The 21,654-nt window shown below is 38.1% G+C and overlaps 1 protein-coding gene across 2 annotated transcripts in view; it reads right to left on the minus strand.

Annotated features, from left to right (window-relative positions):
* Positions 1–21,654, minus strand: part of ZNF451 (zinc finger protein 451) — a 123,256-nt gene that overhangs the window by 26,466 nt on the left and 75,136 nt on the right. For both annotated transcript variants that reach the window (XM_049715478.1, XM_004267781.4), the window contains exons 6-11: positions 18,881–19,031; positions 17,597–17,723; positions 10,909–11,062; positions 10,268–10,415; positions 5,988–7,594; positions 4,043–4,186 (exon numbers count right to left, since the gene is read on the minus strand). In XM_049715478.1, the coding sequence (XP_049571435.1) occupies positions 4,043–4,186; positions 5,988–7,594; positions 10,268–10,415; positions 10,909–11,062; positions 17,597–17,723; positions 18,881–19,031 (2,331 nt within the window). The remainder of the gene's footprint in view (positions 1–4,042; positions 4,187–5,987; positions 7,595–10,267; positions 10,416–10,908; positions 11,063–17,596; positions 17,724–18,880; positions 19,032–21,654) is intronic.

The following is a 21,654-nucleotide window of genomic DNA, read 5'->3' on the forward strand; positions in this document are numbered from 1 at the left end:
CAGGTAACACCAGGTTGTTGCTTAAATCTTGGGGAAGTAGACCGACTTCCCCAAATCTGCCTATTAATCTGAAAACTCACAGGGATGTTAAGCAGAATCAAAAGTAAAGTGCATGAAAATTCTTTGACTGCTGTTGTTCTATATGAATGTACGCATTAAGTGGTTTTTTACAAATATGTCAAGGCTGCTCAGTGAATAAAAATGATGTGCAATCAGGAAAGCTGGACTTACTAAGAGGTTGTACTGACTACCTTATCCAGGTCAGCATGTTTCTATCTTAAATCCTAATCGTCTTCTTTATATGCTGCTTGCTGTCAAACATGGCATGCACACCTTGTTTCACTGCACTTTGCTTTACTGTGCTTTGCAGATACTGTGTTTTTTACAAACTGAAGGTTGGTGGCAACCTTGCATTGAGGGAGCTCATCGATGTCATTTTTCCAACAGCATTTGTTAACTTTGTGTCACATTTCGTTAATATTCGCAATATTTCAAACTTTTCCATCATTATTTTATTTGTTATGGTGATCTTTGATGTTACTATTGTAATTGTTTGGGGGTGCCATGAACCATGCCCATACAAGAAGGCAAACTTAACTGATAAATGTTGTGTGTGTTCTGACTGCCACACCGACTGGCCCTTCCCCCGTCTTCTCCCCTCCCTTCCTGCCTCCCTTTTCCCCGAGACACAATATTGAAATTAGGCCAATTAATAACCCTACAATGGCCTCTAAATGTCCAAGTGAGAGGAAGAGTCTCACGTTTTTTAAAATCAAAAGCTAGCAATGATTAAGCTTAGTGAGGAAGGCATGTCAAAAGCCAAGACAGGCTGAAAGCTAGGCCTCTTGCACCACAAAGTTACCCAAGCTGTGAATGCAAAGGAAAAGTTCTTGAACGAAATTAAAAGTGCTACTGCAGTGAACAAATGAATGATAAGAAAGTGAAACAACATTATTGCTGATATGGAGAAAGTCTGAGTCTCTGCATAGAAAATCAAATGACCACAATATTCCCTTAAGCCAAAGCCCAATCCAGAGCCTGGCCCTAACTGCCTTCAATTCTATGAAGACTGAGAGAGGTGACGAAGCTGCAGAAGCAAAGTCTGAAGCTAGCAGAGGTTGGTTCATGAGGTTTAAGGAAAGAAGCCATCCCCATAACATTAAAGTGTAAGGTGAACCAGCAAGTGCTGATGTAGAAGCTGCAGCAAGTCATCCAGAAGATAAGTCCTAAGATAATTCATGAAGGTGGCTGCACTAAACAAAAGATTTTCAGTGTAGGCAAAACAGCCTTCTATTGCAAGAAGATGCCATCTAGCAGTTTCACAGATAGAGAGAAGTCAATGCCTGGCTTCAATGTTTCAAAGGACAGGCTGACTCTCTTGTTAGGGGCTAATGCAGCTGGTGACTTTAACTTGAATACAATGCTCGTTTACCATTCTGAAAATCCTAGGGCCCTTAAGAATTAAGCTAGGACTTCCCTGGTGGTGCAGTGGTTAAGAATCCGCCTACCAACGCAGGGGACACGGGTTCAATCCCTGGTCCGGAAGATCCCACATGCTGCAGAGCAACTAAGCCCGTGAGCCACAACTACTGAGCCTGTGCTCTAGAGCCCGCGAGCCACAACTACTGAGCCCTCATGCCACAACTACTGAAGCCCGTGCGCCTAGAGCCCGTGCTCTGCAACAAGAGAAGTCACTGTAATGAAAAGCCCATGCACTGCAACGAAGAGTACCCCTGCTCACCACAACTAGAGAAAGCCCGCACGCAGCAACAAAGACCCAATGCAGCCAAAAATAAATAAATAAATTTATTTTTAAAAAAAGAAAGAAAAAGAATTAAGCTAAATTGACCCTGCTTATGCTCTATAAATGTAAGAACAAAGCCTGGATGACAGCAATATGGTTTCTTGAATATTTTAAGCCCACTTTTGAGACCTACTGCTCAGAAGAATCCTTTCAAAATATTACTGCTCATTGACAATGCACCTGGTCACCCAAGAGCTCTGATGCAGATGTACAATGAGATTCATTTTGTTTTTATGTCTCCTAATGTAATATTCATTCTGTAGCCCATGGATCAAGGAGCAATTTTGACTTTCAAGTCTTATTATTTAAGAAATAAATTTCGTAAGGCTACAGCTGCCATAGGTAGTGATTCCTCTGATGGATCTGGGCAAACTAAATTGAAAACCTTCTAGAAAGGATTCACCATTCTAGATATCATGAAGGACATTCATGACTGGGAAGATGTGAAGAAAGCAAAATATCAACATCCACGGGAGTCTGGAAGAAGTTGATTCCAACCCTCATGGATGACTTTGAGGGGTCAAGAATTCAGTAGACAAAGGAACTGCAAATGTGGTGGAAACAGCAAGAGAACTAGAATTAGAACTGGAGTCTGAAGATGTGACTGAATTGCTGCAATCTCAGGATAAAACTTGAATGGGTGAGGAGTTGCTTCTTATGGATGAGCCAAAAGAAAGTGGTTTCTTGAGAAGGAACGCACTCCTGGTGAAGATGCTGTGAAGATTGTTGAAATGACAACAAAGGATTTCGAATATTACATAAGCTTAGCTGATAACACAGGAGCAGGGTTTCAGAAGACTGACTCCAATTCTGAAAGAAGTTCTACTGTGGGTAAAATGCTATCAAACACCATTGCATGCTACAGAGAAATCGTTCATGAAAGGAAGAGTCAACCAATGCTACAAACTTCATTGTTGTCTTATTTTAAGAAACTGCCGCAGCCACCCCAGCCTTCAACAACCCCCAGGCTGATCAGTCAGCAGCCATCAGCATGGAGGCAAGACCCTCCCCTAGCAGAAAAATTACGACTCACTGAAGGCTCAGGTGGTTAGCATTTTTTTAGCAATAGGGTTTTTTTTTTTTGGCTGCATTGGGTTTTCGTTGCTGCCTGCTGGCTTTCTCCGGCTGTGGTGAGCGGGGGCTACTCTTTGTTGCAGTGTGCGGGCTTCTCATTGCAGTGGATTCTCTTGTTGCAGAGCATGAGCTCTAGGCACAGGCTTCAGTAGCTGTGGCACTCGGGCTCAATAGTTGTGGCTCGCGGGCTCTAGAGCGTAGGCTCAGTAGTTGTGGCACATGGACTTAATTGCTCCACGGCATATAGGATCTTCCTGGACCAGGGCTCAAACCCATGTTCCCTGCATTGGCAGGCGGATTCTTAACCACTGTGCCACTAGGCAAGTCCCAAGGTATGTTTTAATTAAGACTTCTTTTAGACATAATGTTGTTGCTCACTTAATAGACCACAGTATAGTATAAACATAACTTTTATATGCACTGGGAAACCAAAAAATTCATGTGACTTGCAGTGGTCTAGAACTGAACCAGCAGTATCTCCTAGGGATGCCTGTACATCAGAGGCTCACTATACTAAGCCTCAGTTAATCGAAGAGGAGTCTCTCTCCCAGGTTTGGTCAATGGTTTGTAAAGAGATTTAGACTACGGCCATACCACCCTGAATGCACCCGATCTCATCTGATCTCAGAAGCTAAGCAGGGCTGGGCCTGGTTAGTACCTGGAAGGGAGATTTATGTGAAGATGCACATTTATGAACAGTAAGGATGAAGTGAAGAGGCAGTTATGTTGAAAACACACTAGTCCTGTAGTCATGAGGCCCCAGTTTGAAAGCTAACTCTACTATTTATTATTTTTGTACTTTGTGAAAAATAAATTCTCAGCCTTCTTCCTTATATTTTAAAGGGTGAAAATTATAACAATCAGTAAGCATGCATTAGTACCAAGTACAGTATCTGGCGCATTGTAGATATTGAATAAAGGCTCTTTCAATCTGTATCTAAAGATCCACAAACTGTGGGTCACCAGGTAGAGCGAATATTTACCTCAGAGAAATGTAAAGAGAAAAATATTCTAGCAGAGTAACTATAATGCAAAGTGACAAAATTCCAATTATGTTCCTATCTTCTATTCAGGAAGGTTCAAAAGGAGTCCTTTTAAAGCAAATCACATTCTAAGGGGGAAAAAAAGGGAGGTTGTCTCAAATGTGTTCCTTATTAACCATACCTTGAAAGCCCCAAATAAATGTTCCTTGGTTAAGATTCCCTGGTAGATGACCAAAAAAGTTGGACCAGTTATCAAAGTCTACAAAGACTATGTGAGTCATGGTTCGCAGGTAATCCAAATCTGGGAGCTCAACAACCTCTTCATCTGAGAAGAGAGAAACATCAACATGAATTTGATAAGAATTAGCTAAAAACTTTTTAATTTGTCAACTTAATATTAATCTTGCATGTTATTTACTTCTATCTAAACCATGTCATGAAATCCAAACCTGTATGTGACATAATATATATATATCAGATAAGAAATATTTTGAATATTTCAGAAATGATTATCCTTTCAACAAATATGTACCATTGATCCTGGCTTTCTTTAAAAGTCACTTATAAAAGAAAGTTTTTAAAAAATTAGTATACTGGAAGATATGGAAGACCAAGTTTTAAGGCTAAATAACTAAAAACTCGCACCATCCATCAAAATAAACTTTCAGGGTTACTTGCTAAGAACTTTCTCGCCGCCAGGAGTTTGTTCTTTTCCTAATGTAGACTGATTCATCAGCAGCCCTCTGGCTCTGTGCTCACACACCTGAAAGCAGACACGAGACAGCCCACAAGAGGCTCCTGTGGCTCGTGCAGAACAGGGCCCGGTGCTCCTCGCGCCAAGTACACCTCTTCCTCAGTCAACTCAGGGCCTCTCACCTCCCACCATCTGCAACTCTTGTCCTCCCTCCTCTTCCCCTCCCTCCTCTTCTCTTCTTTCATACCTTTCACTTTGACAGGGCCTTACAGTTTCAAGTGGTAGCAATGCAAGCCTTAAATGTTTATATTATTTTTAAAATGGATAGCTTCTACTCCACCTACTAGAGACTCCCTCAGAAAAAGACTGCCATCTTCCCATTTCCAAACCACCCATCTTCTTATCTGTCTTCTTAAAATACTAATAGATACAACAATGACCTCCTATCAGACACAGACCAACACAAATCCCCCAAAAGCAATCACAAGAGCAAAAGGAAAACAACAGAACATAAAATAGTGTGACCACGGTTTCACTGTTTGACATCGAGTTGAATGGATCAATAGTATGTTATTTAATCATTTCTCACATAAAACATACCGTGGCTAAAGGCAATGTTGAGATCTACATGTGCTACAAACTCAGTAATTCATAAACATATTTTATGAACCAAAATACTCACATATTTCATTTTTTCCACTCGACATTGTATAACTTATGAAGAGTTAATCTTTAAAAGAATATACACTTAAAATTATACTCTAAAGAAAACAATTTACTTCTAAACAAAATGAAAACACTGCACTCTTCTAGACTTCCTTAATCTTATCAAAGAAGAAGGGAAGCCTAGAGTAAGCACAGACAAGGGGATCCATACCTCAGTTTTCTGCCTGGTTTCTTGCTACCACTTAACAACTCGACTTCTAATTGCTATTTTAACTCTAAGTAAAAGCTCTGCTTCCGAAGACGGTAACAAAAATATACAAATTCTCAAGTGACCTTTAAAACTTCTCATACTTATAGAATAAGGTCAAAATAGAAATAAAAAGAATTCACCTGATTTATCTTTTTATTGAACTTAAATCTAAATGACAGTAACGTGCAGGATAACTTTCAAATCTGACTTTCAGAAGGACCATCTATTTCCCTCATCTTTCAAAATTCCCATGTCTTTTGGAAAAGAAAAGAAAATGTTACCTAAAGTACCTATTATTTAGCGTAACAGATATTCCTTGTGCCCTTAGGTTGAGAGAGTGGCTGCCTGAAGCAGCGGGAATACAGATTCCTCCCGGTAAAGTGCACGCCACGTATCAGCCCATCAAGTCCTGGCTTCAACACTGGCTCCCTAGGAGCAAAGAGGGTGGCTACACATGCACGTGTTTCTAAGCGAAAATGGGAAACGTGTACGGACGTCAGGGTTGTGGAGCCGTACCTGTACTCTGACAGCTCACGTCAGTCTCGGCTCCTCTCTCCAGGTCTGAAGTCTGTGGACAGCTTGCTGCCTGTCTCAGCTTTCTCTCTGCACGGGAGGAACTGGCAGCAAACGTGTACGGGCTCGTCTGCTCAGGCCCAAAGCAGGCCACGCTGGGCTCCCGCAGGAAGCAGTGTTTCCTGTGGAAGTGCTGCTGCGCACTCTCGGGATCCTGGAAGGCTCTGGTGCAGATGCCGCACTTGATCAGGCACCGCGGCGTGCCCTCTGCGCCCTCCGGCTCCGCGTGCACCTGGCGCACGTGTGCCAGCATGTCATCCGTGGCCTGCGCCGTGGCCGAGCACACGCCACAGCGGAACCACAGGCGGCCCTGGCCCAGGAGAGTCTGCAGACAGCGAGCGTGGTCCTCCCTTCTGTTGACTTTGCAGAGGTAGCTCTCCCGGCAGCCGCACGTGAGTAGGTTACCGGTCTCTGTAACTGGAAAATCACTCTCGGTTTTAATGGAAGTTTCCGTTTTTTCTGACACAAATACATAGTCTATGCTGTGGTGCTCCTTATAATGACTCAGAAACGCTTCTTCCACATTAAAGATCAGATCACAAAGGCCACAGAAATACTTCATCTTTATTTCGTTGTCATGCTCATCTTGGCAATGTCGATACAGTGTTTCCATCTTGTGAAAAGTCTTTTTGCAATGGGCGCAGCTATACCTATGAAACTGGTGACTTGCTAAAGACATGCAGTGTTGTTTCACACATTCTTGGGAGTCAAACATATCTTCACAAATTCGGCATTGCCATTTACCGCTTGGAGGACTGGTTGCTGGGGAATGATCAAGAATAGTAATAGTCGAAAAAGGATTATCAGCAGTCAGATCATTCACCAACGTTGTAGAGGATGACGGCAAAGTGTCACCTTCTACCTCATCTGTCTCATAAAAATACCTGTGTCCATTATGAAACTCAGTCACATGGGCCATTATAGCCTCTTTCCTTGCCAACTCCTTTTTGCATGTCCGACACCAGAAAAGAAAGTTATTTAAATGTGCCCCTCCATGAATGCGGCTCATATGTAAACGGATGACTCCTGAATCTTCACACACCTTCCCACAGACCACACACTTATAACACATCGTGTTTGCTGAGAAAACGTGCTTTTCTACTGCATCTTCACTTGGGAAGCGTTGCTGGCATTCACAAAACCAGGTTTTAACAAGTGACTTTTCCTTCTGAACACAAACCATACCCCCATGGCTTTTATCTCCTAAATTAATCTTCTTTTTTGGAACAGTGCTGCAATCTTCTGAGCTAGATTCTCGAACGGACATATTTCTTTTAAGTGATGAAAATTTTGACTTATCTTGCAACAGGTGCAAGTCAGAAGGGGGTTTGTTCCCTTCACTGCTGTGGCAATAAAGTAAGACTGATTCTTCCATTGAGTTAATGACTTGGACTTTGTGTCCCGAGTTCCGCTTGTGATTCCGGGTACTGGTTTCATCCACAAAGACACGGTTGCAATGTGGACAATAACCTCTCAGTAGGAATTTCTCTGCCACCTGAGCAATGCTCTTCTCAGCTAGAGCTACAGGACCAGCGTTTCGACAACGAACTCTAAATTGGACAAAAAAATAAACTCATAAGTATTTTCTAAATATGGTATCTCTGCTTTTTATTGTAGGAATTATAAAGTAATCAATGTATACACAAGCACTAAAAATTGTTTTTCAATAATGTTGCAGGGCTTCCCTGGTGGCACAGTGGTTAAGAATCCACCTGCCAATGCAGGGGACACGGGTTCAAGCCCTGGTCCAGGAAGATCCCACATGCCGCGGAGAACTAAGCCCTTGCACCACAACTATTGAGCCTGCGCTCTAGAGCCCGCGTGCCACAACTACTGAAGCCTGCGTGCCTAGAGCCCATGCTCTGCAACAGGAGAAGCCACTACAATGAGAAGCCTGTGCACCTCAATGAAGAGTAGCCCCCGCTCGCGGCAACTAGAGAAAGCCTGCGTGCAGCAACGAAGACCCAACAGAGCCAAAAATAAATAAAATAAATTAAAAAAAATAAAGTTGCAGATGATATAATAATATTCTATCTACCTGACCATTACCTACACTTATCTGTTTCTAATCCATATACCAAAGGGTAAAACTAGAATCAAAAATTTTTTTAAAAATTCAGACAAATTTTAGACAAGTACAAACTATATCAAATGCACTGATAGGAACGTCATGAGACAAGCAAGTAATTAACTTCTCTGTGGTAATTAAACAATAGAGGAGCACTACAGTGAGACTCTCAACAACCCTGTACCTATTCTTTAAGAATGAACTGATTTTACGTTAGGAAAATGCCATGCCCATGGTTGCTTTTATACTAAAGAAAGTGTCCAACATCATTGTTCATTAGGGAAATCCAGATTAAAACCACAGTGAGACTCTCAAAAGGACAACTAAAATGAAATAGACTGGCAACAGCAAACCTTGGCAAGGATGTGGAGGAAATGGAACTCTCACACCTGGCTGGTAGGAATGTGTACCAGTGCAAACACTTTGGGAAAATGTCTAGTAGTGTCTTATAAAATTAAATACACATACTCTTCGATCCCGCAATTCCACTCCTAGATATTCATCCAAGAGAAATGAAACCTATGTCTATAAAAGGCTTGTATAAAATGTACATAGCAGCTTTATTCACACTAGCTAAAAACTGTCCATCAACATAAGAATGAATAAACAAATTGTGCTGTATTCATACAAGAGAATACTTCTCACAAATAAAAAGGAACAATGTACTAAACAATATGGATGAATCTTACAGATATTATGACAAACACAAAAGAGTGCATATTCTATATGATTCCATTTACATAAAGTCCTAGAGGAGATAAAACCAACGTAAGGTGGAAAAAGTATCAGAATAGACTGCGTGAGGGTGAGAGGGTGGGAAGTGACCAGGAAGGGAACAATGGAACTTTCCATGGAGAGGTAACACAGGATGGTAAAAGTGTGGGTTAACAGATGTATCCAGTAGTCAAAATCATAAAGGTTAAGATTTGTATACTTCAATAAATCGAAATTGTATCTCAGAAACAAAGAACTGTAAAAAATAATTAAGGGTAGTAAGGAGCATACAGATATATAAATAAAAGAAGAATGGCAGTGTTGATAATTATTAAAACTGGGTGACAGGTAAATGGAGGTTCATTATACTATTCAGCTGACTTTCATACAGTTGAAATTTTCCATTAAAAAAATTAGGAATAAAAATAAAGGGCAGAACCAGGATTTGAACTCATAAAATATAAGTCAGAACCAGGACTGTTAACATCAATAATTATACTGAGTGTATACAGAGTGATTATACTCCACTGCCTCTGTTTTTTGAGAACATATTTTACTTGAAGGTTTGTGAAAACAACTGTTCTACTTAAACAAATGCAATTGTATCATTTAGTAGTGTGATACAATTTTAATGCATTTTAAAGAAATAATGGGGAAAAAAAGACCTAAGAGACACAGCATCTAAATGTAAAGTACAGACTTTGAATTATGATTCCAACAAACCAAATGTAAAAAACATCATGAAGTAATCGGAGAAATTTGATAACTGACTAGGTGTTTGATGATATTTAAAAAAATAGTTTTTTAAAGTGTGATAATGGTATTAGTTATTTTTCTTTAAAAAAAAGAGTGCTTATCATTCAGAGATATATATTGAAGTATTTACAGATAAAATGACAAGATTTGCTTCAAAATAAGAACTTCTGGGGATGAGAGTATAAATAAAACACGACTGTCATGTGTTGATAACTACTGAAGCCTCGTGAAAGGTACACTGGGGTTCATTATACGATTCTCCTTACTTTTGTATAGTGCTTGATAATTTCCATTGTAAAGACAAAAAAAGCATACTTGATTGTTTGACAAATTTGGCCTTTCACTGACATGTAATTTTTCACTTGTTTGTGATACTTTCCATGCTGGTTGACTCAAAGCCAAGGTTCTATCATAACCCTCTCCTCCTCCAGGCACAACCCTCAACAGCACATGCAGAACTTAGAACTGTTAGCTTGTTTTATGTTCACAGCAACATCAATATATCCACTTTTCTCACACCTCTCACTTCTTTCATTATGCTAAGTTTGGGTAATGTCCAGGCAAATATACACTCTCATTTTAGAAGGAGAGAAACATGGAATAGAAAAGTATTTGTTGAGTCCTCTGGCTGTTGTGGAGCTTATTGGGCGGGAATCTTACAGCCCAAGACTAGCCCCTTACAAACCTGAAATGGGCAGTGAGCTCCATGTGGGAACGCAGTGTCTGGTGGCAGGCCACACACTTAACTTGAAATGGAACATCTTTGCACAGAGAGATCAAAAGTTTCTTTGCAAAAGATGGAAATGATATTGGCTGTGCCATTCCCTTGTCATCTGAAAGACAAAATGAACTATGACTTGCAAAGATCTGAGTAGAGTGACCCAGCCTTCCTCCCCTTTGCCTTTCTCAACATCAGGTGACGTAAGTAAAAGAAGATGGTTATTTATGTGATAAAAATCTAAGAGAAGTCGTTTTCTAGCCTCAATTAAGTGCAGTGGATGCTGAACTCATGCTCAAGTTAAAATCTGAATCTTAAATGCAGAGAAATACCCAACTTCCCAATGGATATATACAAAAACATTATCCTGCATAAATGTTTTCTTCCCAAGTTTCTTTTCATTCCTCAAAGTAAACCTTACTCTTAGGTGCAAATAAATAATGAGAATCTTTTTTGAAAAATAAAAAATGAGATAAAAACCTTTTGCTTTCATGGTTCTCAAAACTAATGTGAAGATAAGTTACCTCAAGAATTATCTGAGAAGTATGGTAAATCAGCAAAGGTTAAAGTAGTTTAATAATTTTCAGCGGAAGAGAGTATTAACATACCACCCAGTTTAAAACTCTGATGGAAATGATTCTTTCCAGACATATGCTTCAAACACTCATCCTTGCTGCTAAAAAGAAGGAAGCAATTTGGACACGCAAAACACTGAATAATCTGAGGAAGAAGGTTGTTTTTATGTCCATCATCTGCAGCTTCCTAAAATATAAGGCAAAGCTTTATTATAGACAACTAAAATCAATATTCAATTTCTTAAATCAACTTTCAAAATTTCCTATTTATTTGGAATATTTTGTATCATTTTTTAACATGAAAACTTTTCTTCCCTGAGTGTGAACTGTGGATTTTTTTGTCATAAATGAGGTCCCATATATGAAATTTTAAATTATTTCCTTAAAAACAAATTATTACCATCTTTCTATGACAATAAACATACATTTGCTTTCTATACATTTTTCTTTTTATATATACATCTATATGCAATATTATATAAATGCATAAATGTTTTCATATCACATATACTTTTTCTTATGTTTTGCTTTGTTCACTCTACTCTGCAATATAACCTATGTTTACAAATACGTATTCTTCTATAAATTTCTCCATACAAAAATAAATACACAAAGGGAATTGTCATTGTTTTATCAAATATTGTCATCTTACAGATTCTTCTGCCTCTTAGTTTTCTTATTCCACAATAACTAATGGAAATCCCTAAAAATCAACTGGTGTCGCTCTAATTTATTCTTCTTAATGGCTACAAACTACTCCATGGTGTGATGTGGATCTACTGAGATTTAGTCAACTATTCATTTCCAGGCTTTTTTTTTTTTGCCACTGTAAACAATGGTTTTGTAAATATTGTTGACTATATATCCTCATTAAATAGTGCTTTTCTCTCATTACCAAGATTGGCCGCATTGGGTTAAAAGGTTCATTATTTGAATATTAAAAGATATTGTGTAACTGCTCCTCAAAAAGGCTCTACAAATTCCGATTCCCTAGCACTGAGTAAGCCTGGCACAATAGCTATTACAGATCTTATTGTCATGTCTGCAGTCTTACAGATGTGTGTTATGTTAATTTGCCTTTCCTGTCTACTAGTGAGTGTGAGCATTTATTCATACAATTCTGTGCATTGCTTATTCCATTCCAGCCTCATGTTTTGATTGTTTTTGCTTTTTCCCCTCTGGTCAACTTGTATCCATTCTCTGTTATCAAAACTAACTTTGTCTCATCCTCTATTTTTCAAATATTCTTCATCAAACATCTATTAATTTAGTATATGGTCACCTTAAAATTCTGATACAAACAGGTATGTCTTTTCTAGGGTCCAGGTTTCCAAACTTGGCTAAGAGTCTCCTCTATCCCCAAATTGGAAATATTTTTAAGTGTATATTTATATGTATATGTATAACTGTATGTGTGCTGTGTATAAATATAATGTAACTTCTTGTTAATGGTCTTTAGAATAATAGCCTTAAAAGTTGCATTGTGTCTTCTTAAATTTACTATCATTAACATTAGGGATATCAAAATAGTTTGTGTAGTTGCTTATGAAATGCAACAGGAGGAGTGATAGGAAATTTACATTTATACTGAGTATATGTCAAGCACCACCTTACGGTTCAAATGTGCTTTTCCACTTAATCCTTACAATAACCCCGTGAAGTACTATTTTCATTATTTACAAATAAGAAAACTTAAGTTTACATAAGTCAACAAAATTATCACTCCCCTCCAAGTTGTACCCTCAGAAGAGACAAAGCTACCATTCACACCCAGCTTTATAGCTGTGGTGGTAAATCCTGTGCTCTTTCCACTACTCCTCACCCTATTTTATTTTGGTGACAGCCATGCAGAAGATAACACCCAGTATGACACTTTGCATTCCAATTAGAAGGTTCCAAATAAGAGCACTAAAAGCATTTACTACCAACCAATTTGTACAAATGACCCCTACCTGAAGAACTCTAATAAGCTTTAGTTCAACTGTGAGTTATAAGTGGATTCAAAATAAGCTTGTTTAAACTGTTTGCTCAATAGAACAAAAACTGTGATTCTACATAAAATTTTATTGGAATATACCTATTGCAAAAGTATAGCATATTTGCAAATAACTTCTACAAACCAGGGGAAGGAATGGGAAATAGGGTATCTGGGAAGTACTCAATTCCTTTTTACCATTATATTTCCAGTTATATTAAATCAAAACACACCATACAAATATGTATACATTAAAAAAAGTATAACCATAATAAGATACCACTTCATAGGTACCCACTAGGATGGCTATTTTAAAAGACAGATAATAAGTGTTGGCAAGGATGTGAAGAAACTGGAACATTGTTGGTGGGAAAGTAAGCTGGTACACTGTGATGGGTAACAATTTGGCAGTTCTTCAAAAACTTAAAGATGATAACCATATGGCCCAACAATTAACTCATTAGAGAAGTGAAAAAGTATCACCACACAAAGACTTGTACATTTGTTTATATCAGCATTATTCACAACAGTCAAAAAGTGAAAACAACCCAAGTGTCCACCAACTGAACTGATAAACAGAAAGTGGCATATGTCCATACAATGGAATATTACTTGGCAATAAAAAGGATGAAGTACTGACATATGTCACAACATGGATAAGCCTTGAAAACATCATGGTAAGTGAAAGAATCTTGTCACAGAAGGCCACATATTGTAGGATTCCATTTAATGAAATGTCTGGAAAAGGCAAAAACCACAGAGACAGAAAGTAGTGTACTAGTTGCCTCAGGCTGGGGAGGGGGAAGAGTCACCTTCGATGACAGAATGGCCCTAGGAACAGAATGAGAGAGAGTTGTAATGCCCACCGAGACCGACAAGTGACAATGAGGCACCCTGGGGCTTACGATACATCCTCCACCATCCCCACCAGCACGAAAAGGGAGAAAAGCAGGAAGTTACGCAGTGACAGACCCACTGGACAGTCTTTGTTTTTTTTGGACATCCTGCGAGGCATGTGTGATCTGACTAGGGATTGAACCCATGCCCCCTGCAGTGGAAGCACGGAGTCTTAACCGCTGGACCACAAGGGAAGTCCCTGGATAGCTTGAATGTCAGAAAACACTAGACACTTGCTACTCAAAGTATGACTCAAAGACCAGCAGCACTGCCATCACCTAGAAGCTTGTTAGAAATCTTGAATCTAAGGCCCCACATCAGATCTACTGAGTCAGAACCTGCATTTTAACAAGATTCCCAAGTGATTTGTGTGCACTTTGAATTTTGAGAGGCATGAGTCTAGACAGAAGAAACTGGAGATAAAAAGAAAACGGAAGGGCAGAAGGCAAACAATGCAAATTGTGGACAGTTTCACAATTTCATTGAAGAACATCATCTTTATGAAACAGAATTCACAGGCATGCAATCTTCTAGCGACCTCTTCTGGCTCATTTAAGATACGTAATGACTGGTTCCTTCCAAGTCCTTGTGACAGACACTCCAAAGAATAAGCAATAGGAGCTTTTATTAAAAACTATATGTCAGGCCATAAGTGCTTTATATTGTATTATGTTTTCTCTCAACAATCTTGTATGTAAGTATAACAATTCCACTTTAGAGATGAAGAACCAAGCTCACAGATGTGCTGTAACTTGGTGAGAACACATAGCTAATAAAAGTAACTGGAATCCAGGTCTGTCTGACACCAAAGCCTTTGCTCTGTTTTACCAGATTGCTTCCCAGAAGGCTGAATATCATAAATTTACTTCCCAGAGAGACGGCAAAAGGGAGGGCAAAACAGCATAGGATGAGTGATTCCCAGAAAAAAAAGGAAACAAATTAATGAAATTTGGGAAAACACAAATGAGAGTATTAATTAATTTTAAGGTTAAAATATCTATTCAGATTTACTGAAGAAAAAAGATGACTATGCTTACAGCATGGAATAGAAAAACATGCCCTGAAAGAACTCCAGTTCTGAAAAAGGTGGAATACTAGTGACCCACTGCAAACACTAAAAAACTATGGAATGTAGTTGCACCCTTTTCCTTTCTCTCCCCAAACCTGCGTCAGGGCACTAGACAGCCCTATCATTTCTTTCTTTAATGTGTCTTTTGGATCCACTTTAAGGTCTTTATTTTAAATGTCATTACCTAAGTAAACCCTTTTCTCATCTCAAAGCTAAGTTACTGCTGAAGTCACCTAAACTGGTCTCCTTGTCCACATCTTTGAATCCACCCTGAACACTGGTGCCATTCTAATACCACCCATCTCTTTGGTGTCCCTAAAAAAGGAGAAGGAATTTGGTTCTAGAATTTAAAGTCCCTCTAGCTCTGAAGATATAACAATTATTTTCATCATGTCACGTCCTGTGATAGTGCCAGTATCTTGCCAATATCAAGTTTAAATTTTGTGCCTTTATAGTCAAGTTACTATTGTACTTGTGTTGGGAGTCCCCAGGTCCATCCCCAGGCTTGGTGGTTGGCTAGGACTCACAGGACTTGGTGTACAGTTGTACTCATGACTATGATTTATTACAGCAAAAGGATACAAAGGGGGAAAAGCACACTGGGCAAGGTCCAGAGGAAACTAGGTGTAAGATTCCAAGGGTCCTCTCCCAGCGGAGACACACACACACACACCTAATTTCCACAAGGAAATTAGGTGTTCGGCATAAACCACACTGTCTGCACCAACAGTTCACACACAAAGGGCCACTCATCAGAGATTCATAGGGACCCGCCAAATCTAAGTTCCTAGACAACAGCCCAGTGCCAACCTTGCAAGCAAGTCCGTCTAAGGACAGAAGTCTCAGGCCTGCTATGTCACCTGCTCTCTGCACTCTACCTATTCCCATATTTGCTACTCTGTGTAGGCTCTTGTTCAAACCTTCCTGTGATTACACCACTTGTCCTTTCCATCTATCCAAACCCAAGCCTGGAGAACCACTTCTCCTCTGCAGTGCTCTGTCAGCTTCTTCTGCTACTCCTCTCCCCTTCCCCTGAACTCCTATTTCACCTAATGATGTACCATTGCAGCTTATTCATTCTAGAGCACATGGATTCCTCTCGTACTACGGTGACTCATCAGGGTTGAACAAGACACAGGCTCCCCAAAACTAATGACTAAGTATACAACGAACTCAGCGTTAATAGGCGCATCTATCCTGGGAACACTCTCCAGCACCAGAACAGGGGTCAGTCAACCACAGAACTCAACCAGAGACACCTGGGAGTGCAAGTCTTCATTTTCTGTGTGAACCTCTACAGAATCCAAGTTACTACCCACATGAATTTTCAAGTATAGGGCTAGAGATTAGCAAATTCTGAAAACATGGTTTAAAGAAAAACCCTAGTTCTCTCTGGACATTAGCATTTTACTACTTCAAAACCTAATATTTACTCAGCAAATACATCATGTATGGATCTCACAGGTTTCTAGCTACAAGGATATTTAATGTGTTATTGTTTTTAATAACAGAAAAATGTAAACAATTAATACATCTAATAGGAAATTAAATGAACTATAATATATTCATACAGAATGCCATTCATTGATTTTAAATGTACATACTGATTCAACATATATTTAAACATTTATGTTTACAACACACTGCTTTTCTTAATTACGAAAAAATTTACATACTTTATCCTATGTAAAAATATTTACATAGGAAGAAAAAGCAGAAATATATACATAAAAATGTTAACAATGCTTATCTCTATAAGTGAAATTAAGAGCGATTTCTTAAAAGAAAGAAAAATACCATATGATATCACTTATATGTGGAATCCAAAATACAACAGAAATGAACACATCTACAAAACAGAAACAGAATCACAGACACAGACAGTAGACTTGTGGTTGCCAAGGGGGAGGGGAAATGGAGGAGGAAAGGACTGGGAGTTTGGGGTTAGCAGAGGCAAACTATTATATGTAGAATGGATAAACAACAAGGTCCTATTGTATAGCACAGGGAACTATATTCAGTATCCTATGATAAACCACAATGGAAAAGAATATAAAAAAGAATGTATATTTATGTATAACTAAATCACTTTGCTGTACAGCAGAAATTAACACAACATTGTAAATCAACTATACTTCAATAAATTTTTTTAAAAAGTGATTTATTATTTTCCTTTTGTTAGTATTTTAAAATTTTTCCACAGTGAACATATTGCACAATTAACATTTTGTAATTTTAACTAGTGAGATATCTAATATCAAGTGTGGGAAACACTTATTACAGAGTTCTTCATTACATTGAATTTGCTAATATCATGAATCAATCTTATATCCCTTGAGATTTAACACTTAATGTGGGTGTTAAATACCAGCCTTTTAAATACCAAATCTATTTCTTAATACCAGCATTAATAAAGGAATCATTATTTACTACGTGGCTCCAACAATTCAACCAGCAGTGAACGGCAGCACACTTAAGAATAATGTTCTGGTTATCATGTGACTAACTCACAGAACATCTTGAACAAAGTAAGTTATTTTCATAGAGCAACTCCATAAAAATGATATTCTTTAAGACTGCTGGCTTTCAGCTATCAGGGTTACCTGCCCATGATAACCTAATGTTCCAAGTAATTTTATTCCCCATAGACAATCATAATTTTGATCTTTATGTGCATCACTGTTGAATGCAACCTTAAGAACAGCAAGAAAACACCTATATCCCATTCCACGGTTCTCTAGAAAAAGAATACCTACTCTTAGCTTAGGATATGCTCTTACCTTAGCAAAAAGGTGATCCCTATATTGTTGTTGAGTAACAAAATTTTTATAACATACTACACAAGCAAAAGAACTGATGAAAGGTCCATGCAGTGTAATTGTTGGATCACATGGAGAGTGATCAAACCTACTCAGCAAAAGAGAGGTAACATTAGAAAATCTGACATTCTAGGGGCAGAACTATGTTGCTTCATTTGTTAAGCTAGACACACACACACATTCAGGACTTTACACTTTTTCTACTGAAATATTAAGGTTCTTTATATTCAAGAAATATCAAGTGGTTCCCATATGCCATGCAATCTCTTCAAACAGTGACCAACAGCTTTATGTTTCATAAAAGTACTCAAGATCCAATAAAATGGATTTAAGCATGTCTTGCCAAACTGGTAAACTTCCAGTTTGAAAACTGTACAGCCATCATCTGTTCCTTCCTGCTTTATTTACCATAAAACTCACAAATAATTGTAAATGAACCACTGGAATAATAATCTCATGTCAAGATTTCTGGCTCACACCTATTTCCTAAAAATGGCTTTTAATCCTTTTAAAATGTCATTTTAACCATTTAACAAATTTGTGTCATTTAAAACTGCCTCAGAGACTTTTTAAAAATACTTAGAATACAGTTATCTGTAGAATGCTGAAGCCCCTCCAGAAGGCTCTAAGAGTAAGGTAAGGCGTAAGTAGGGTGAGACATCTGGAAAAGAGAAGGCTTAGAGCTCCAAACTCTCAATTCCCATCTTTAAACTATGAGAAGGGGAGACTGAAGATAAGACTATTTAATGCTTTTAATATTGCCTTCCCTTGATATTTACTTTCTCAAGCTCTACTATTCAAAAATTCAGTAAATTAATAAGATGGATTTCATAAATAGAATATTTATTGTTAACTTTGGTACATTTGGTTTGCCTTTAGCATTTATTTTGTAATGCCATACTAGCTTTCTTTAGGCTAGCCCAAATATCTGTTAAGTGCTTTGTGTCTCTTCAAATTTACTAAATGCTGGATTTTCTAATGGACTGCATTTCTCTAAAACTGATCCAAATGCATATCAATGCAAAAAGTCTGGTCAGAATTTTATGAGACATATTAGGATTGAATATCACTAAAATAATCTGATTTCAAGCATTCTAGGAAGGCTAAGAAATGTACATTAGAAAAAATTATATCATAATAGCACAGAACAATGAGTTTGGAATATAAAGCTATAATCACAATGGCAGAGGTGCATCACGCTTTCATTTCATCTTCAGCATCCACTATTCTGAATATCACACTTACCGTTTCAAATGTCCTAAGAGAAGGTGCCCATTATCGAACTGCTTGTTACAGTGCATTATGGGACATGAAATTGGCTTCCCAGACACTCGTATTTGGCCTCCTCTTCGGAACGAACCTTTTGTTCCAGCATTAATTGTGCCTGTTTTGAGTCCTGCATCATTGGAATATAAATTCTTAAGTTTCTATTTCAGATACTTGTCCTTTGGACTGGTAATCAGAATCATGAAAAAACAATGAAAAACATGTGCAGCATCAACTGGGTGATCCTACTTGTAATTAGGTGTTTACAAACTTTCTTATAAAAGGTACAACAACCTACAAGTAAATAGCTATTTGGGACAAGGGAAGCCGTTAACATCCCCAAGTAATATTATCTGAGGAAAAAAACAGTTCCCTTAAGTTCAACAGCCAGGAAACATCAAAGATGGAATATATTAGAAAACCAGTTGCTCTACAGAACCCCTAATTCCTGCCTCCCTTCTTTTCATTTATGCAAGTTGGCAAAGATTTTTTCTTCTAATTCTTATTTTCTCTTTTAACTATCTTAAACACATCGTAAGGTTTAGTTATATTATAGAGGATCTGGGTTCTATGAATATTATGTCAAACAATGCAAGTGGGAGGGTGGGAAGGAGTGAAGAGGACAGAGAGACAAGGAGAATGCCTTAATTATCCCTTTATCCTGGTCCATTCTTCATCCCTTTTCTTTCTTTATAATCTTGGTCTTAACAGTCACATAACTTTCTAGACTTAGCCAAATTTTCTTCCCAGGCAAACTCCCAATACATGTTACACAATGAAAAATTTAGAGTTATGCTGTATAAACAAAGAATTGTAAAAACTGCCAGGAGGATTCTAATATATACTCTAGATAGTTTGGTTATTATCTTTTACTATTATTTCTTATAAATTGTTTCACTCAAATACCTTAAATATTTCATACAACAAAAAGCTGCGTATTTATCTTTATGGCAATTTCTACGAAGCCCCTAAGCATTTAACTAGAATAAATGTTATTCCTTTAACATCATCTAGTTAAGATCCCCAAATGGTTATATATGTTGAAAGTTTCCATGCTTTTCTGCTGTTAATGGGGGAAATGCCTCTATTAAATGCTGCCAAAATGCTTATAAATGTGTTCTACCAATAAACAACGACTAACATAGCATTAATCATATTAAAAGAGGCATTAACAACAATATACTTTTTTATCTTTAATTTTTTAATGCAGTCAGAATTATAATAATTTTTATTTCCTGTCCATCCACATTCCAGGTGTTGCCTATTAAAACCTTTATTTAGCCAAACAGAGGTTCTGGATAAAAATCAAAGTGGAGAAAACAAGCCAGAAAGAAAATAAGCTTTATCTATGGAAAGGCAAAATACAGAGAGATTTAAACAGCTCTTTCCCTTAAATAGTACAGTGTTGTTTTTAAATTACTAAGTCATCAAATGTGTGGAAACTGGCCTAACTATAAAAGTCTATAAAAGATGGATTTCCAGTTTGAGTAATTATAAAGTATTCAAACTACTTCTAATCAAAGAACTGAATTATAATGGTTGGATACTTTGGAACAGATTGAACAAGTCCCTTAATGCTACTGAGAAGCAGAATCTCACTTTTTATAATTGACGAGAACAATGCCATCTCTATTCTCCCCAGCTCTCCTCTCCTCAAAGATCTCAGCATTCTCTGAAGCCCATGTATGGAACTGCACCACACCAAGTATAGCCCAATGCTAAGGCAGCTGTGCTAGCAAAAGACCCCAGACTTCAGTGTTACGGAGTGGCAGGGACCAAGTAAAAAGATAAAACCATCACATAAAAAGAGCATAACTAAAGACCTTAACTCAAGGCACAAGCTTATCAGCCACCAATGAACCAGATGTCACCTGAAGTGATATACAATATCACATCTTGCAAAGAATCCTAAAGACACAGCTAAGTGACTCATTAGTTCCCAGAAATATATAAACAGATGCTCATGAATTCAATTTACAATGAATTAAAATATTCTGACAATCTGGAGGCCAGGGATTAGGCCTAAAGGGACATATTACTGGCCCAGCAATCATTCTAGACAAGACTTGTGTTAGATTCACATGAGATGAACGATTTTTACAAGAGATCTTGTAGATTGAGCCTTGTAGTTCTAGCCCATTTTCCTACCAAAATCACATAGGAATCTTCCCAAATCTACAGATGCCCTAGAATTATCTCTAGTGGTGAGGCCCAGATACGTGTATTTAAGACTCCCAGGTGATTCTGATGCAGCTAAGGACCATAATTTCTAAGTATTTTTTCTAAAGTAGGTCTGGAATGCCAAACAATTCTTTTCTTTAGTTGAATGACAGTCACATTTGGTACCCGAGTTCTAGGCTTCTTTTCTGTGTTCATATGCAAATCCTACAGCCCACTCTTGTATAATATTCAACCAACACTTATTGGACATCTCTATGCTGAGCCTTCTTTTTAGGCACTGACACTAAAACGGATTAATAAGCCTTAGTCTCTGTCCCCACAGAGCATATAAATCTGGTAAAATTATCAATGCAACATAACAGGGTAGAAACTATTTGAGAGAAATGAATAAAGCACCGTGGGATCAAAGACAGCTGAACAACCAAACTTATGCCGACTAAATAAACCTAGCAACCTCTAGTATTGAATGTTATCTGTAGGGCTAACCCCACAGGCAACTAAGAAGAAAAAAAGAGGAAAGGGTATTTAAAAAGAAGGATGGGGCAAGGTGGGAGTTTGCCAGGCACAAACAC

The sequence above is a fragment of the Orcinus orca genome, chromosome 10, assembly GCF_937001465.1.
Source record: "Orcinus orca chromosome 10, mOrcOrc1.1, whole genome shotgun sequence".
NCBI lineage: Eukaryota > Metazoa > Chordata > Mammalia > Artiodactyla > Delphinidae > Orcinus > Orcinus orca.